This window comes from Strix aluco, chromosome 2 (genome assembly GCF_031877795.1).
Source record: "Strix aluco isolate bStrAlu1 chromosome 2, bStrAlu1.hap1, whole genome shotgun sequence".
Taxonomy (NCBI): Eukaryota; Metazoa; Chordata; class Aves; order Strigiformes; family Strigidae; genus Strix; species Strix aluco.
In genome coordinates, this window is record NC_133932.1 from 108,317,307 (window position 1) to 108,334,969 (window position 17,663).

The following is a 17,663-nucleotide window of genomic DNA, read 5'->3' on the forward strand; positions in this document are numbered from 1 at the left end:
GCAAGACTGGAGGGAAAGTATTTAATTCTTAGGCAAGTAAGACTTGAGTATCATCGGCTCCTGACAGAAATCCCTAATTAGTATATCTTTTGTTTATAATAATATAGTACATCCTATGTTTATAAAGACAGATAGTATATCTCAAATGTGCACAAGTAACAACAGAAAGTTTTAAATATTTAATATGTATAAATTACTGCATTATTTTTATTCCAAAACTGATGTCATTCTAGAACCTTATTCAGGCTCACTTGAGAATTTCTGTTTGGGGCATTTTGAAGTATCTGAGAAAAAGATTTGTATCTGAAAGTTCCTGGAAAAGGACGTTATAGATCCCAGGGCCAATATGCATCTAGAGATTGTGGGAGGCACTCATAAATCAAAAGAAATGAACAGCTGAAATGTCCATTCAGTTCAACTGATGTTAGGATTACTCAGCACCTCTGAAAATTAGCTGGTTTACCAGGTGCCTAAATAAGGTTGGACTGGTGCTTTGAAAAATGTGGGCTTAATAAGTCAGTTTTGTAAATGTACAGCAATGTTTGCTATGGCGTTTCCATCACACACCACAGTCAGGGAGGAAATAGGATGTCTGGAACAACTGCAGGTTATGCCTCTAGACTTGACCCTGACACACACTGCACCTGGAGGCTTGCAGGGTTGGATTCCCGGCTTTTCCAGAGCTTTTTTAAGCTCAGCAGTGTACAACAGCCTGCGACTTGTTGTCATTTTCAGGACTGGAGGCCAAATCGATGTTGTTATTTATGGAGAACCTTTTCTCCATATGGAAGGCTTTCTTTCTAGGAAGGTTTCAAACACAGCAACCAGCTCTGTTCTGCTCTTCCAGTGCTCTTGTATGGATTACAGTGGAACAGTTGGGAGACTCTTTCTCTCTGCTAACACAAGTACTGAGGAGGGTTTTATGAGACCCATCAGTGAATGTTGCAATCCAGGCATATGCTACAGCAAATTGCAATCACTTTGAAAGCAAGTGATTTCAGTGGGGACTTCTTCAAAACACATGATGTGGTGTGGTCTTTGGGACTTAGATCTTGCCTTACTTCAAGCAGGGAAAAAAAATCAAGAAAATCAAAATAAAACAAATTTAGATTAATGTAATCTCAGTTATGAATGTATATGCTCAAACTTCAGGAAATTATTTTTTTCAGCCTTACATCAACTCAGCTGTGTTGCATATGTCGGTTTTGGTTAGTTCTGCTCTGTTTTGGGGCATAGATGTTAGTATGTTTTTAATATTTGTTTCATATCTCTGAGATCTACAATTGATATACTTTAATACTTTTGATAACGTATAATATTTATCTCCTAAATCTCTGCAATGGTGGCCATCAACCCATTCTTGTGTTGATAAAGCTAAATTTATGTACATACATATATGTGTCTGAAAATATGTGTAAGTGTGGATCTTATTTGTGACTATGGCTCCTTGGTGTGTCAGACCTATTTAACAGGATCCTATTATACACCTGGGAGGATGACTCTTACAAGAGGGCTGGGGCTCTGCCCATGCCCAGCCTTGGAGGACCGAAATTCCACAGAATGGCAGCGGCTGGCAGACGCCTCTGGAGAGGGTCCCATCCAGCTCCCTGCTCAGGGCTGGGTCAGCTACAATGGGTGCTCAGGGCAATGCCCAGTCGGTTTTTTAACATCTCCACGGATGGAGACTCTGTGCTTGCTCAGGACAACCTGCTGCAGTGTTCGATCACCTGCACAACTAAAGGCATTTTTTCTTATGTTTAAATGGAATCTCCTGCGTTTCAGTGTGTGTCCTTTGCTTTGGGACCTGTCAGTCAGCACCACTGAGAAGAGCCTGGCTCCATTCTCTTTATTCCCTCATGAGATATTTATGAACACGGATTAAGATCCCCCCGAGCCTTCCCTTCTCCAGGTGAACAGCCCCAGCTTTCGGCCTTTCCTCACTTCAGATGTTCAAATCTGTTAATCACCCCCCTGGCCTTGCATTTCTGCTTTAGGTCCAAACTCATTACACCTAATCGAAGCTGTGCCCCCCTCAAGACAACACTTTCGACAGAGGTGCTGCCTCCTGCCAGAGGTTGGCGGCGATGGGGAGTGGCAGGTCCCCCTCAGCTATGGCCGCCCGAGGATCTGCCACAGACCCCTGCAAAAAGGCACCTCCCAGCCTGCGACGGGACAAAGCCAAAAGGAAGCCGTTGCCTGCCAGCCCTCAGGGAGTGAGGGGGAAGGCGTGTATGGGAAAGCAGCCCTACTGCCAGTCCGCTCCTAGGCCGAGAGCGGGGAGAGGGGCTGAGAGGGGCTGCGAAGGGCGCTGCGGCGCTGCCTGCCCCACCCCCCCCCACCTCACAGCCCCCCGCCCCAGCAGCCTGTAGAGCACGGACGGGGGGCGGGGGGCGAAGTTTTGCCGCTCTCTGTCCCGCCTGCAATGGCTTGTACCATTCCCTCCACGGGGGCGGGGAGTGTAGAGGGGAAGCGGCAGCTCAGCCTCAGCCTCCTCAGTGCCCTGCTGCCGCCCGCCCCCCTCTCCCGCCCGCGGGGTGGCGCCGTCCTGCCGCCACGCGCCTGGCTGCGGGGCGCGCTGCCGCCGGACGGGCAGTAGTGCGCGGCGCGTCTTCCCGCCTCTCCTCCGCTCCCCTGCGGCCCCGCCCCGGCCGCCATGTTGTGGCGGCGGCGGCGGGAGCGGCGGCGGGAGCGCGGGGAGGCGGTCGCCCGGGCCTACGGAGCATGTACGGCGCGAAGCAGCGTCCCGCGGGCGCGCACCCTGGCCAGTGGGTGCTCATTGCACCAGGTAACCCAGCGGGGCTCCGAGGTGGGACAGGCTCTGCCGCAGCGCCGATCTCGTTCTCCACCGCGCCCCGCTGAACTGGCCCTGGCGGTGCTTGCCTGCATCGCGGCGGGGCTGGGCCGTCGCTCGGGCCGGAGACGGGTGCCTTTCTCCGAGGGCTGGAGCAGGTCTCTGGGCTGCTGTGTGCAGCCAGCCCCAGCCCTGATGTGGTAAGGACGTTTTGAGACACAGCCTTTACACAAGGCCCTACAGAGTACCGCCCCTTCTCTCCAGGCACCCTGTTTCCCTCAGTGTATCTGTGCGCTTTATTTTTGTGTGCCGTTAAGGTTTTCGAAAGGTCAGCTTGCCCCTGTTTTGCAAACAGCGTTGTGACCCCTGGAGAGAGGAGCTGTTGAAGAGAGGTCTTGTCTGATGGAGCCTCACCATTGTCTCCCTGCTGCTGGCAGCCCACCTTGTCTCCCTCCCCTTAGTCCATTCCTGCGTTTTTTGAAGGAAATGGTTTAGTGCCCTTTAAAACAAACTCCTTGGAAACCATAAGTCCTAAGCCAGCTCTTCCTCTCTATAGGTTAAAGAAGCAGGCTTCCACATGGCAGCTCTGCAGATGCAATATACACAAGGCCTTAAACACTGTGTAGGCTGAATAAATGGGAAGATACCTTTTCCCCTTTATGTTTATTTCTGCCTAGTATCAGGTTTTAAAATTTTAAATTCACAGATCACAAAAGGTTCTTGCGTTAAAGAGGATGAGTGAAACGGGATGCGCTCAAACTCCAAGACACTCAAGAGGAAGGAGACAAGTGCTTTTTTTAGTTTGATTTTCTAAGGAAATGCAACTTTCACAATTATCTGTGGGTCAGCTTTGTACTGTGCGTATATCTTATCCCACTCAAAACTTTTGAGTGTTAATTTCAACCAAACCTGATAAAAAATAGGAGCTCTTTGGAGTAATTTTATGAGCTTTGTGAAAATGTCTGCGATGATGTGAGAAATGCTATAAATGGCACCACTGAAGGAAAGGTATAGCAAGAGCTGAGTTCAGCAAAGGTTGAAAACAAGGCAGGAGCTCAGTCTTGAGACATGCATCCGTAAGGAACCAGGCTTCTCTAGTTATATGAGAAACAGAACCAATTGTTATGATTTCACTGATTCCTCTCTTCCTCTGGTTCTAACTTTTCAATTCCACCCTTTGGTATCTGACATGCTTGATGCCTAAGAAAGGAATTTATAAGTGAGGAATTCCTTTTTTTAATATTGACTCTGCAGACTAGGATTTAAAGCTGAATCTTGTATCAGATGACTAGCTATGCCAACAGATGTCCATACTGTGCAAATATTTACAAATATGCTTAACTTATGCATGAGTAGTCAGTTCTGTGCAGTAAGTTAAATTCTTCAGTAAGTGTTTGCAGGATTGGAGCCAGAGCTTGTAACTTTCATGAAGCCAGACAGTTTGTATTACGAATTATGCCAGCAGAGCTCTGACAAAATTTATATAGTACTCCAGACCTTTAAGAAAGTTTATTAAGCCTTAGTAGAACCTCAAAGCACATAGTGATTTTTAAAAAATTCTGTGGCTGATAATTTCAGAACTCCATGGCTGATGAGACTTGCCAATCATATGACTAGGACTGCTGGAATTAATTTGATTTAATGATTGTAGCTTGGTTTTAACATTATTTTTTTTTTCAAAAAAGATTTTTAAAGTTAACACCTATCACTTTTCAAAGTTTTGTATTTCTTAACTGCTTTGTTGAATGGATCTCATTTCTTCTTTACTGGCCATATTAGCAGAATTTGTAGTAGGAAGGCCTGATTACTTTGAGCAATGAAGATGGATGCAGTTGGATTTATAACAAAAAATGCTTTTTCTTTGACTATGTTAAATTTTATTGATATGGCAATCCATATCTTCATAATACCCCATTATGCTACATACATGCATAAAAATGACTGGTGTAAGTAATTGCAGGATCTGGTTCTGGCTGTGAGTTTAATACCATTTGTTAATAAGTCTACCAACACCTTCAAATAGCTATTTGTCTTCTTGTATCTGTGGCCATTATCTTGTGCATAGTGGGAGGAAGGAGCAAGGTGTGTTTTAATGCTATGCATGAAGCTGCAAAACTTTTATTGTAATAAAGGCACTTTCTAAGGTCCCGGTTTCAAGTGCTTAAGTTAGTTTGAACTACTCACATATGTAGTCTGCCTCCTAGAACAGCTCATAAGGTTAATAATGTATACTGTCCTACACAACCTAGTAGCGTCTCCACTTGGATATATGCCATTCATCTTGCTTTGACTGTGACATCTTAAAAGTTTCTGTATGGAGGGAGATGGTGACTAGTTCTGCAAAGACTCAGTATCTTAGTCTACAAAAGAACGAAGTCTGTCAGAAGTATAGAAGTAAAACATTGAGAACTGAAACTTGCTTTCTTACGTATCAGTATTTTTCAGTCATTCAGACTGTTAGAGGTTCAACAGTAGCTTCCTAGAACAAGGCAAAGATAGGGCTGGAGTTCTGAGTGGTGATCAGAGCCTGAGTTGCTCTGATTCCTTAGTTACTATTTCGTTCTGAGAATCTTATTATGATTTTGCACAAGTCTCTGACCATGGTCTTGTTGCTTATGTGACATGTAAAAACACTTAACTGTGTAAAAAGCACATGTAAGAGAAAGGTGAGACTCTTTCTTATTTGGACTTCAGCAACTGACAATATTGGGTTGATATCTGGAACACAGCAGCTAAAAAGCAGGCAGATTTCATTTTCTAATTGCCATAGAAAGTAAGCAGAGTATGCATGTCTGCTTTAGTATGGAAGGTCATAAAATTACTATTAATTTCCTTGTTTCAATACACGTACACTATGTTGTATTGCATAGACCATAAATTACTGCTCTGCTGTTCAGGGCATGTTTGATGACCAAGGAGATATATTTCAATTTTGTTTCTGATTTCTTAATTTTTATAATGATTTCAGTGTTCTGGAAACAGCTCAGAAACAAGGAATCTCCTGTGTCAGGTAGAGCTGCCCACGTTCTTTGTTGAAGAGGAGTTAATGCAGTTGGAATGGTTGTTTTACCAATGATGTGTGTTATCCCAGCCCTCTTGAACTGTACTAGAGGGCCAGACTCTGTCACTTTCTGTTGCAAGTGATTAACTCTACTGTTATATTTCCGGTACTGTAAAACTTTGATTGTTACTGTCCATCTCATGCCTACACATAATAGGACAGAACTGCAAACCACACAGCTCACAGGTGTTTTGCATAGATTATAGAGGTGGGTGAAGGTGGGAAGGGGGAGCAGAGTTGCCTGAGCTGAGATGTTCGATCAGCAGGCCAGTCACCCCGTGCTTCATTTCAATGAGTCTTTGCCTACCCTCATTCTTTCCTATGGCATTCTTTCCTTGTTCACTGTTCTTATCAGCAGCCTGATGACAGTCTTTGCTCTCACCAGCCCTTTGCCACACTAAGACACTCGGGCTGTTTGACATGAGAGTGTCACGCAAGGGAGGTCTGAGTAGGAAGGGGAAAGGAGAGCCTCAGACAGTCATGTTTGGGCAGGCTGGTAAGGTGAGGTAGCAAGTTTTACTTTTAGAAATGGTAGTCTGCCCTTGCTCTGGTGAGAGCTCTTGGGATGGTGTTTCTGCTGATATTTATTTTTTTCCATGGAGGCAGGATGATTTGATGTGCCAATACAATCACCTTGTTTTGTTTTTATAAGCATAATTGTTTCTATGTTAGGGATTGAAACACCAAGGGCAGGATAAAGCGGGAAGCCAGAAGTCAGGGGGAGAGCAGCTAGGAAGTGTTGATGAGGTGGAGAAGGTAAGGTGAGGAGAGGGTGGTAACCATGTTAATCACTCCTGAAAGGCTGGAAACCACTGGTGTACGTTGTGCAGCCTTATCATGGACATTCAGAGGAAGGTTGAGAAATGGATGTGAATAGTCAAGAGGGAAAATGATGAACAAACAGGAAGAGGGTAGATGGAGGAATTGGTCGTAGGGAGGAAGGTGATGAGGACAGAAGACTTGGGCATGTGGATAGGGATAGAGCTGTGCATGCTGGGCTTGAAATGGAGTCAACTCTTTGGGCAGTTTCTCCAGTTGCAGATTAACTATGCTGTGAATATGCAGGCACCATATTTGGCCTAGAGCAGACTCAGCTCAGCACTAACAGTTTATTAGTTCAAGTGCTGTGCCATGTTAACACATCTCTGATATTTCCAGGACCAGCTTTGCAGTGCAGCTGCTTTCAGACAGTGTCTGAACTAATAAGTCCTGATGGACCCAAGCTGGCTCTGTGCAGATCCACTTGGGTGTTTCTGTGCTGTGCTTCACGTTCCAGGGGATTTTATTAGGTTGGCTGGAAATCCAGATCTGAACTTGCTTTGTGCAGGGTAGTTGATGTCGATGGTTAAGAAGACCTCCCGAATCTGGAGTTCTGGTGGAATTGTGGTACAGAGACACCAAAGTGCTAGTAAGTCCTGAAGGACCCACATGGACTTCATTGGTGGGTGGCCAAGTTTCCAGATTGTGTTTTTATACATTTCTTGTAGTAGTTGGATAATCAGGGATGTTATCTTACCTATGGATCTGAGCCCCCCTTTACCCTTGACAATGCAGATCTTCCTATACAGGTTTCCTGTTGTATTGGTCTAGCTACTGAACAGGTACAAGGGAAAATAAGTAGCTCCTGAGGATTAAAACTTGGTCATCTCACAGCTAGAAAGTTGCTAATTATGTGCTTTAGTAGAGGAGATTCTGTCTGTGTTTACTGAGTATTCATGCACATTTTTTTTTAAATCCTACCACCTGAACCGATAGGAAATTTCTACTTGCTTTGTGAGTTGGGCCCATGTAACTACCATTTTTAATGTTTTCTCTGAAAATCATAAGGACTAGAAATTATTTTCTAGACAGAAATAATACTGAGACCCCACCTAATTGTAGGGTTCTAAAGACAGGGCTCTGGAAAACCCTCAAATGTTGCGGTAAAGTCACTGTGCGTGGCGTAGATCTTATCTGGGCTCTGTGTAGCAAATAAACATTCTTACGTAATGGCTTCAAACTGGTTTTACCAACAGCAGCCAGAATCACACTAGCTGCTTAACAGGATGGGTGTGAAGGGCAGTCTCTTTTCAGTACACTTGCTCAGAGATAGGTGTTTTGTCAGAACTGGAACTATTTATACCTTTCACTGGTTTTAGCAAAGAGGTCAGGAATTGAAGCCAGTTTTCTAAGTCTGCTGTTCTACTCTACACCTGAAGTTAAGACTGCTGTACTTAATTTGTTCTGTGTTTGTCTGCATTAGGAAAAGAAGTAGAGGTTAGCTGCAAGCTGAAAATTATTTTCAACCTTTATTTTTCTGAACTAGACAAATTTAGTTGACTACATTTTTTCAGTCTGCTGTTTTCTTAAACAGTAAATTGATTAGCTTTTTTATTGTTTTATGGGAACTGCCATATGAATAGCACTGGAAGGATTGCAAGGGCGGACGGAAATTTAACAATCCTATTATTTTTAGGAATTATTTAAAAATAAAAGGAGCAGTTTCACATTAGACTTGGCAAGTTGTTTGAACAAATCTCATATATGCCAAAAGTCAGATGGGAGCAGAAATAAATGGACTGTGATGCCAAACCATAGGGCATCAGCACACATTAAATTAATCCTTCGTTCTTTCAAATGAGACTAAGGAACTTTTGTCTCCGTGCAACAACAGAGGAAGCATTTGACTTGAAAATTTTGGGTCATATTGAGAGAAGATGTCATAGCAAAAGAAGCTGTGGAATACTTAATGCATAAAAGTAGTTTCCTTTAAAATCTGAAGTAGGTAGTTTTTATATTTTTTTTTCCATTCTCTCACCTTGCGCTTAACACTTTGATACATCCTTTTACTTAGCATTTTAAAAACAGTTCAATTTATCTGCTACAAAATAGACCACACTGCTGGGCTGTTAGGGAGCTTGATTCAGAAGTTGTAATGAATGTCAGAATTGAGCATTATACTTCAGCATTAATAATTCCAGACTAATTTAGATAAAGAACTTGGAAATAATATTTACAGTAAACAAATATGCATGTTTTTTAACAGCTGACTTAAAACATTAGAAAGACTATGTAAAATATGTACACATATTTATATACCTTTTTAATAAGGTGAATGTGAATATGCTTATTTTAGAAGTTAGCACTCTGTGGGCATATTTTACTTAACCTCCCCTAAACTGACATTTGCATCTCCTGAACAAAGCCTTTTGCCTGCAGGTAATTTGCACCATTTCTTATATGTCATCTCTTAAAAGGCATACTGAGCTCAGCTGTGTATAAAGCAGATCTAACTGGCAAGCTAAGGAGCCAGGAGGAAGCGTAGCAAATAAAATAACTGAAAAGAGATGTTTTAATGTGTAACACCATCTCCTACTTCTGCTTTCTGCCATCTGGCTTGGAAGAGACCAGCTTATGCCAACTTAGGCCTCTCTGCACATGGGAATAGGGCTGATTCAGCCAGTAATACAGCTGCACCAGTGTTGACCCTATAAATATTGAGAAGGGAAGTCTGAAGTTTTTATCATTTCAAGTGATAACCTGTTCTTGAACTTCTCAAGATTGACCTCTCCTTCATTCAGCTCAAAGACCTGCATGATCTGCCTAGCATCTAGATTTCAGTAACAGATTAATTTGTACTGTCCATTGCTGCCAGTGAGTCCATGAACGTGTTCTTTTGGCCTAAAAAGTGAACTGTGCCAGCATAAGGGGAAGCCAAAAGATGGTCTCAGGCTTAAGTCTTAATATTTAGCTGTATTGCGCAGCTGTGTACTGGAGCAGAAGACCACTCAAACTGTCTAGCAGCATTTCCATGTGAAGTTTTGCTCAAGATAGAAAACAGTGCTGGTTTTAGATATCATTGTGTTTTATTGTAGGGTTTTCATGTGAAGTGGGAGCCAGAAAGACTTTAAGGGGTGTAAATTATGTCACATTAAATGTTATTTCCTTAGGGTACCAAGTAATAAATGCTGTGATTACCAAACTGATAACCATTCTATCTTTTACAACAGGCATGGCAAAAGTCCTCTCACTGAAGTACTGTGTATGGACAAGGAGAAGGTAGAGTGGTGGGGTAACATCAAGTTAACATAACTGAGTAACTGCTAAAAGATATTTCCAAAAATTGTGTGTGCAAGTGCAAAGCCATACCTTATATGTAAGCACCTGCAAAAGAGGCTGTTTGCAGAGCTAAGTCCAGCTGTGTGCCATTTAGTACTCCCCTGAGAGTATTGTTAGCCAAGGAAGCAACAGTGTTAGTCTTTTGGCTCACCTCTTGCTTTCCGACCTCTGTAAAGTCACATACTAATTAGCTCATGATGGTCAAAGACCTCCGTGTCACATATAGAGCGGGTTATATTCTGTGCCATCTGCTCCCACCATGGGTTCTGTCCCTTTGTTCTGGTGATCATGTAACCATATGGTGAGTGAGAATAGCTTACTGATCTGGGTGAAAATGAATACTTCTTTTTTGTGGCTGGTTATTTCTCAGCTGGATCAGTGAACTGAGCTGACTTGCTGCGTGGCCACAAGATCGCTAGTTTTGACAGAAAGAAAGGAGCAGAGATGCGCAACAGGAAGGGAGCAGAGGTGGGGACCTCGGGATTGCGCTTTTCAATGGCCTGTGATCTTTGGTCATTTGAAGCCATTCATGAAACTGTATCCTCAGTCTGTGCATACCTGAATTCATTCGTTATGCTAATAGTTAATTACCTTGTAATTTATAAAAATTGTCAAAAGTTTGGGCGGTACAAAGTAGTACTGGATTTAATTAATTTTTACTGGGCTTTTTTCAGGGCATGCTGCAGGACAGAGAACACGGACACTGAATTAAAACAGTTTACTTCAGGGTTGACTGATTCTAAAAAGAACATAAATAAAATTATTATTACATTTAACATATCTGTACCCTTAGGCTACATAGTTTAAAGTCTTCCATAAAATGTCCATTTAATGGACTCCCATCAGAATGTCTCCATCTGACACACCTTTCGTGCATGGTTAGAAGTTAAGAAGGGAATGGAAAAGACTTGTGTAGGTGACGTATGGTTTAATATCTGTTTTTAAATGAAATCTTAACTTTATATTTCCAGACTTCTAAATAATCCTGGTTTTTTGCAGGGTGGTGGTGGTAGGGAAATTTGTGCTCTCAGAGGGTTTTTTCCTCTTACGCAATTGACAGATATTTACAGCCTTTTTGCTTGCTTGGCTGGCAGCTTTTTGCATGGGAATTCCATATAACTTGATATTAGTCTGTTACATACAGTATTCTATAAGCATTTTTATAAAAAAAAAAAAAAGTGAACAGGCCTTGCATCATCCATAACAGTTTCATAGATCTTAGTGGGAGTTTTATGTTCTTTTCCAATTTATTCATGTTGCTGTACCAGCTAACACTTTTTTTTTTAATGGCCAGATTCATTAGTGCCTCATATCTATCCATTGTGGAAGAAATTACTGCCAGAAATCCTTTGACAGCTGGTTCATTTTCACTTTGTTCTGTTTATATATTTTATAGAATTTGCCTGGTTGTATGTCTGACCTCCACGAAATATGATAGGCTTTTCTCTTTTTCTGTAATGGAAAGCTTTGTTTAAGCTTTTATAGTCTCTTTCGCTCAGCTTCAAGATTCTGAGGTTCTGCCAGTAGACTCCAGTACAACTGATGGATATATCACCCATATTTTTAGATGGACTTTGTGTAATTTAGTTAATATTGAATAACAGTAAATTATAACTTAAGCAAAGTAGACACACTTATCAGCTGCATGTTGGTATTTAGTTGTTCTGCATTGTGATTACCTCAGAACTCCCTCCCCTGGTATAGCTGTAGTGGTGCTGCATCTGGATTCTTTCTGCATTGCTGGAGGTGTCTGTAAACTCAATGGAGACAGAGGCGTATACTTGCAGAGGGTGATACAGGTGGGTTTAGGCTTTAGGTGAGTTCAGCTGCCTCCTGGAAGTGCCTGTCATTTGTCTTCCTTGGCAGTTTAGACAGTGGATTGCTAATTGAGATGCTTCCTTGGGACAGGATTAATCGAGCCCCACTTGTATCAGTTTTTTGCATCCTTGTAGGGAATGTTGTCCTAGGAGAATAGTTTACTGTACTGGCATATCTGTTCGTAAGCTGATCTTTACTGACTGTTACCTTGCAGCTTACAGCTGCAGGACAGTTGGTAGAGAGTATAATAGTCAGAAAGGTCTTACCTCTCTCAGTTGTTATTCTTGTAGATGAACAAGTTTCTCTGGGCTGAGCTGTGGAAACTGTTGTAGTACGTGTAGTGGCAATCATCTGATGTTTTCCTTTAGGATTTAACAAAAAAACTCTTCCTGTAATGTCCCTTTTGTCTGCTTATTTTCTGTAAGATTATTTCTTATCTGGATGTGAATCTTAAAACTAAAAAAAAAAACCCAAAAAAACCCACCTAGTTTAACTCTTAGTTCTGCTAGAAAATTGCTACGGTACTGCTTTTTAAGAAGTCTTCATTTATTTAACTACAAGAGATCCTTGCCCAAATACAAGGGCTGATAAATGTAATGACATTAAAGAAAAGCAGTTACCTTTCCTGGTTAAAGGCCAGAACACACACAAGTTAGGTTTGGACACCTAAATTCAAAAATCCCTTGCTCAGCATATTCCTGGTCATGAACTGTTTAAACTTGGATAAATAGGACCTTCTTTGCCCTTAAGGCCACGTTAATACTGCATCCAGTTTTCCAAGCAGGCATTCTCCCAATTGCCTCTTTTTATCTGCCAGCCTGACATCTAGTAGAGCCAATCTGTAACAAAAATATACTTCAGATGCCCTTGGAAATGGAGTGGGATATTGCCTACATTTTGAGGAAACTGAAGGTGCAAGAAAAGGAAACCACTTTTGCCTGTGCCCCACTCCTTTCCTTCTTGTGCGTTTGCACATGTACGTGACCCTTCTGGTAAACCATCTTCTGTGGCAGCTGTGTGGAGAATGTGACATACACTCTGATCCCCTCAGCATGAGATACTGGGACTGAAGGCTGTGCATTAGGGTATGGTTGCTGCTGTCCTCTGTGCAGCATTGAACCCCACGGAGCTTGGGGAGGACCTCAGGACTAAATGGGCAGAGCTGTGCTTCTCTTCACATGGGGAAGAGCTACTGGCTGAGCCAAGGCAGCTCCAGGGCCAGGCTGCATATCCAAAGGGGCAGAGCGGAGGGTGCTGAGCCTGGGATAGCATGGGGCAGGCCTTCATGCTGGAGGGTGGATATCTGGATTGGGAAGGCAGAGGATTGATGAGGAAGAGATGGGACACTGTATCCCTTGGCTTTGTTACACTGAGTGCTCCCTACCTGCAGGTGTCTCCCAGGCTTAGTGGGATGGATAAATTCAGCGTGTTACTGAAAGGTTAGGAAAAGAGCATCAACTAAATAAAGATGTGAACTTCATTAAAAACAGCTATATTAGGACAGACTGTCTACTTAATTGTTCACGTTATACAAGATGCAACTTAGGGCTCAGCTGGACTCATTCCCAGTGTTCATAAATCTATGCATGAAGAAAGCAGAGCAAGTGAGCGCTAAAAGTTCCTTTGGGGTTTTTTTTGTTTTGCTTTTTGTTTTAAATTTTGAAACTCACATTTAGTGTGTATATTTTAACATGTTCATGTGAAACACATCAAAGTAAACACATGCAGTGTGTTTCTTTCACTGTCATTAATCACTGTAGTGTTTTAAAAAGTAACAAAAAATACACTAATGTTAAACTGTGGTCAAGAATTGAAATATACACAGCTCTAGAAATTTGAAGTTCGCCTTTGCCAGGGCAAATGTAGCTTGACAACCGTGTGTGTTTATGTATCAGCATATGAAGCAAGTCTGGTTAGAAAATATGGACTTTTTCCATTAAAACCCCTCAACTTATATTGAAACTTTTTAAAGCACTTTTTCAAGGCACCTGAAGACTCAGCTAAAAATTCAGGGGAAGAAAATTAAATTCTCCGAACCCATCTGAGAACTATTACTCTCCAACACTATTGCAAAATGCACTTGCTTTTTAAGCTCTTCTTATGTCTTTATCTGGGCAATTTCTGGTTTTGACACAACTGAATAACCAGGAGTGCATGTGAAAGATGAGGGTTATTTGGGGCTTTTTTTGCCACTGAGGCACCAGTGAACAGCCTGTGAGAAGTCCACCTGTCCTTTCCAGATGTGTTGGGGATAGGCTTTCACCCAGAGTGAAGGACGGCTATTTTTGGTTGTACTTGAGGTTCCCACTTCCTTCTTTTCCATAGAAAAGAACTGTGCTATCTCCCTCTCCACAAATCTCCTGGATGCTACTGAAAGGGGAAGGACAGTGTGGCACTTCTGTTCCTTCCAACAGCCTCCCTTGTGAATAGCTGTGCAGCCCGCCTCTGCTGCTCCTCTCTGCTTTCCTCAGCAGCACCATAATGCAAACATCAGCCTGATTCCTGTCAGTCCATTCTCTGGGGTCTGGATACTGGTTATGTATGAGAAATGCTTTAGTAATTTTTCTTGCTCTGATGAATGCCTATATGAAAGGAATTGGGACAGAACTGGCAGTGTGCAAGCTAAGAAAGATGATGCTGTCATGTTGCTCTTCACTCAGATGTGGGAAGTTGTTTTCATAAATATAAGTTAGACTTTCCCTACAAAGAGAACTTGGATAGAGTATAATCAACTGGGGATCCTTATAGATGTTTTTTCAGACTTGAATCAGCATCCTTGTTGGAGCTGTTTCCTTTCTAATTCTTTTTTTTTAATTTCACAGAGAAATTATGCTTTTATGACTCTGCTTTTTGTCTTTTTTTGCTTAAAGACACAGGAAAGAGAACAACTGTCAGAGACTTAAGCCAGAGGTGCTGTATTCTCTCAGCTTCTTTTTCCTGTGGGGGGAATTAAATGTACTCTTTATTTTTCAAGATTATACGTAACAGATAAACAAGTGTGCATATCTTTCACAGAAGTAACAACAACTCAGACAATTCCTGTCCCATATTCCTCCATAATCTGACTTTCTGAAAGCTTTAGAGGACCGCTGTTTCTTACCACAAATATTTTGCCTTTTTGTGCTTTTTAACTTTTTATGTCCACACTGTGCTTGGCCTAACTACCAAAGCATTCTCATGGTCTTTGTGACTAATCAGGGCAGCATATCAGTTCATCTCACTTAACTGTGCTGTCAAACTTAGGAGCTCTCTTGCCTAAGAGTCTCTAGAGGGGAAGTGGTTTTCAAAATCTAAATCGTGCCAGGTGCATATCTTTCCTGTGGCAGATAGAGAGTGCCAGGAAGTCTGGAATCATAATTTAGGTGCCTTGATCAGGTAGGATGAATTTGGGCTGAGGCATATAACTTTTAGGCAGAAAATAGTTGAGTTTTCAAAAGTGTCAGTCCAATTAATTCTGAATGTCTTGGATAAGCATGGCAGGATGTGAAATACTTCTCAATTTACAAGTTCATAACTTTTTCCTCTTCCCCTACAGAGGCTGCTACTGACCCCCCTAAGACACCTGACAGCGAACCTTTGTTTACAAAACTGCGCAATCCAAGCACAGGCAAGTTTTGGAATTGTGACATGAGCCTGTTAATGTTCTGGTTGATTCCCTCCACCACCAAAAGATTCATATTTTGCAAGTTGAAATAATGATGATAGTATAAGTCTTACGTGCCAAAGATACTGCTGGTGATGCCAGATAGTTAATACTGTGCAAACATTTAGGATTTCTTTTATAATTTTAATTGAATGAACTGTTTATTCATCAGGAATATTGGCAGCACAAAAAAGAGATGTAATTTAAGTTCTGTTTTTAAGTGCACTAGTTTTGGGGAGCTTAGAGTGTTGGGTGTTGAGGCTGGGCTTTTTTTAAATCCAAATTTAGGCTTCAGAGCATTCATCGTATGCTATAAAATAAATAGTCAAAGTCAGAAGAAGTGATTCAGTTATACTTAACAAGCTTTTTGAGTCTTTTCATTTTTAAATCTAATTTTCTTCTTTCCCTGGTCCAAGTGGTGGTGTCTCTTTCCTCGTTCATAGATGGAGAGGCACTCTGAATTCAAAATACGTTGGAAAGACCAACAAATGCAAGCAATATAATGACACTACTATCCCACAGTTACTTTCTTCTAGTCAGATTGTTCTTTTTGTCAAGGATTTGTTATTATTATATGAGCAATGTAATAATTGGAGTATGAGATACTGCAACAGAAACTTGCAGTGAGCCTTTGTTAGGGTTAACATATTTTGTTTGAAAAACACATTTCATGCTGGGTTTTTTTCTTTTCATAAGCTCATTTATTTTCTATAGATTTAAGTTGTATGTTTTTGTTTTGAAATTCACTGCTAATATTTGTATATGTTTGTAAGGAAAGTCTTCAGGTACATTTTAATGTCACAATATAGTAACTGCTACTTGTTCCTGAAAGAGGAAAATAACTAAAAAAAATAGATATGGAATGTGAAATCACTTACTCATCATGATGCTTGTTTTTTGATTGCTCAGATTTGCAGTGGGAACATATAGCCATGGATATTTTCCACCTCCTGTATTATATTGGCTTTCTAATTCATTATTTTTTTAAAAGCGTAGATGTTAATTTTGATTTTCTCTGTGGAAGAAGAGATCTGTTTACCTTGTAGAATCAGAGATCTTGGGAAAGGTTTCTGGGGAAAACCTAAAGTACAATGATTGCCTGGGTGTGTTCCTTCAGAATTTACAGGAGCTTATTTATAGACCTGCATAAACTTTTAGTTATGTAGCCTATTATAAGTATAGGTTCTGAGAATGGAAGGACTGAGAACATCCTATTAATGTATTTTCCTTACTTTTGGGTCTAACAGATGAATTGTTGATGCCAGATATTGTATAAATATGCACTGAAGGACTCGGCACACTGTAGAATTCATGCTAACCACTTTATTGAATAAAAGTATGTATGGTCTTTTTTATAGACAGGTAAAAAGGACAAAATTTCTATCCCTTACAAAGACTATAAACTAGGGTTCAGCCTGCAATTCAGCAGTACCACAAGAAGCATTTTTCAAGTGCTGAACAAAACGAAGAGAAATAACTATACCACAAGATTTAAGCAACTAGTTGAATTGGTAAAGTTGTGAGCAAAGCTGCCTAGGTTCTCTCTCCACCCCCTAGAGTTTGTGTCTAATGACAGCATTGGGAACCTGTGGTGACTGTCCTTTTAACATAAGCAAATAAATTAAGGATCTGGAGTTAGGCAACAGAAGTGGTCCCTCTTCCAAGATTCATAGCTCACCACCACATTTGGCCAGCGCACTCACTGGTAGGAGTCTTAAGTTGTTCAGTGAGCACTTCTGTGAGTAGTTTGATGTCTGGCGCTGATCAAACTATGGTGTAGACCCTTGTTGAGAAGCACGTGGTAATGATTGAAACCTCTGCTCCCCCTTATATCTACTCTTCACTCCTCTCCCCAAAAGAAAAATTATCAGAGAACTGAAACTATATCTTTAGGTCAGGTTAAACATCTGGTTAGCCTTTTGGATAAAGGGGGAAAAATGCATTATAAGTCATTTTTGGGAAGAGATGTGTCTGCCCATTTTAGCTGACCTCCCTTTGTACCTCGGAATCTCTGCAGACTGGGAACAGCAGTGCTGATGTCAGCTTGCAGGGGCTTACACTGAGACTGTTGAGCCAGCCCATGATCTGCAAGTCAGCACAGCTTTGCAACTTATGTGTTCCGAGCAGGATTGCCATGTTGTAGCAGCTCTTGTCTCTTGAAGATGGATTGATAACCAAGACAGGACCAGTCCAGCCAGCAGACTCAGCTGACCAAATTTCATTGGCCCCTTCTGTAGTTCTGGCAACTTCCT

General features: G+C 41.6%; 1 protein-coding gene and 1 long non-coding RNA gene across 5 annotated transcripts in view; both read left to right on the forward strand.

The window, feature by feature from the left end:
* The first annotated feature begins 2,641 nt into the window (after positions 1 to 2,641).
* RNASEH2B (ribonuclease H2 subunit B) overlaps positions 2,642 to 17,663 on the forward strand; it is a 44,097-nt gene continuing 29,075 nt past the window's right edge. For all 4 annotated transcript variants that reach the window (XR_012622077.1, XM_074815753.1, XM_074815751.1 and 1 more), the window contains exons 1-2: positions 2,642 to 2,785; positions 15,304 to 15,375. Coding sequence is in view for 3 of the 4 variants with exons in the window: in XM_074815753.1 (XP_074671854.1) it covers positions 2,722 to 2,785; positions 15,304 to 15,375 (136 nt within the window). In the remaining variant the exon portion in view is untranslated. The remainder of the gene's footprint in view (positions 2,786 to 15,303; positions 15,376 to 17,663) is intronic.
* LOC141919691 (uncharacterized) lies at positions 2,808 to 10,636 on the forward strand. Its single transcript, XR_012622078.1, has 3 exons — positions 2,808 to 2,991; positions 9,842 to 9,890; positions 10,625 to 10,636. It is a non-coding gene; the product is annotated as an uncharacterized LOC141919691 (long non-coding RNA).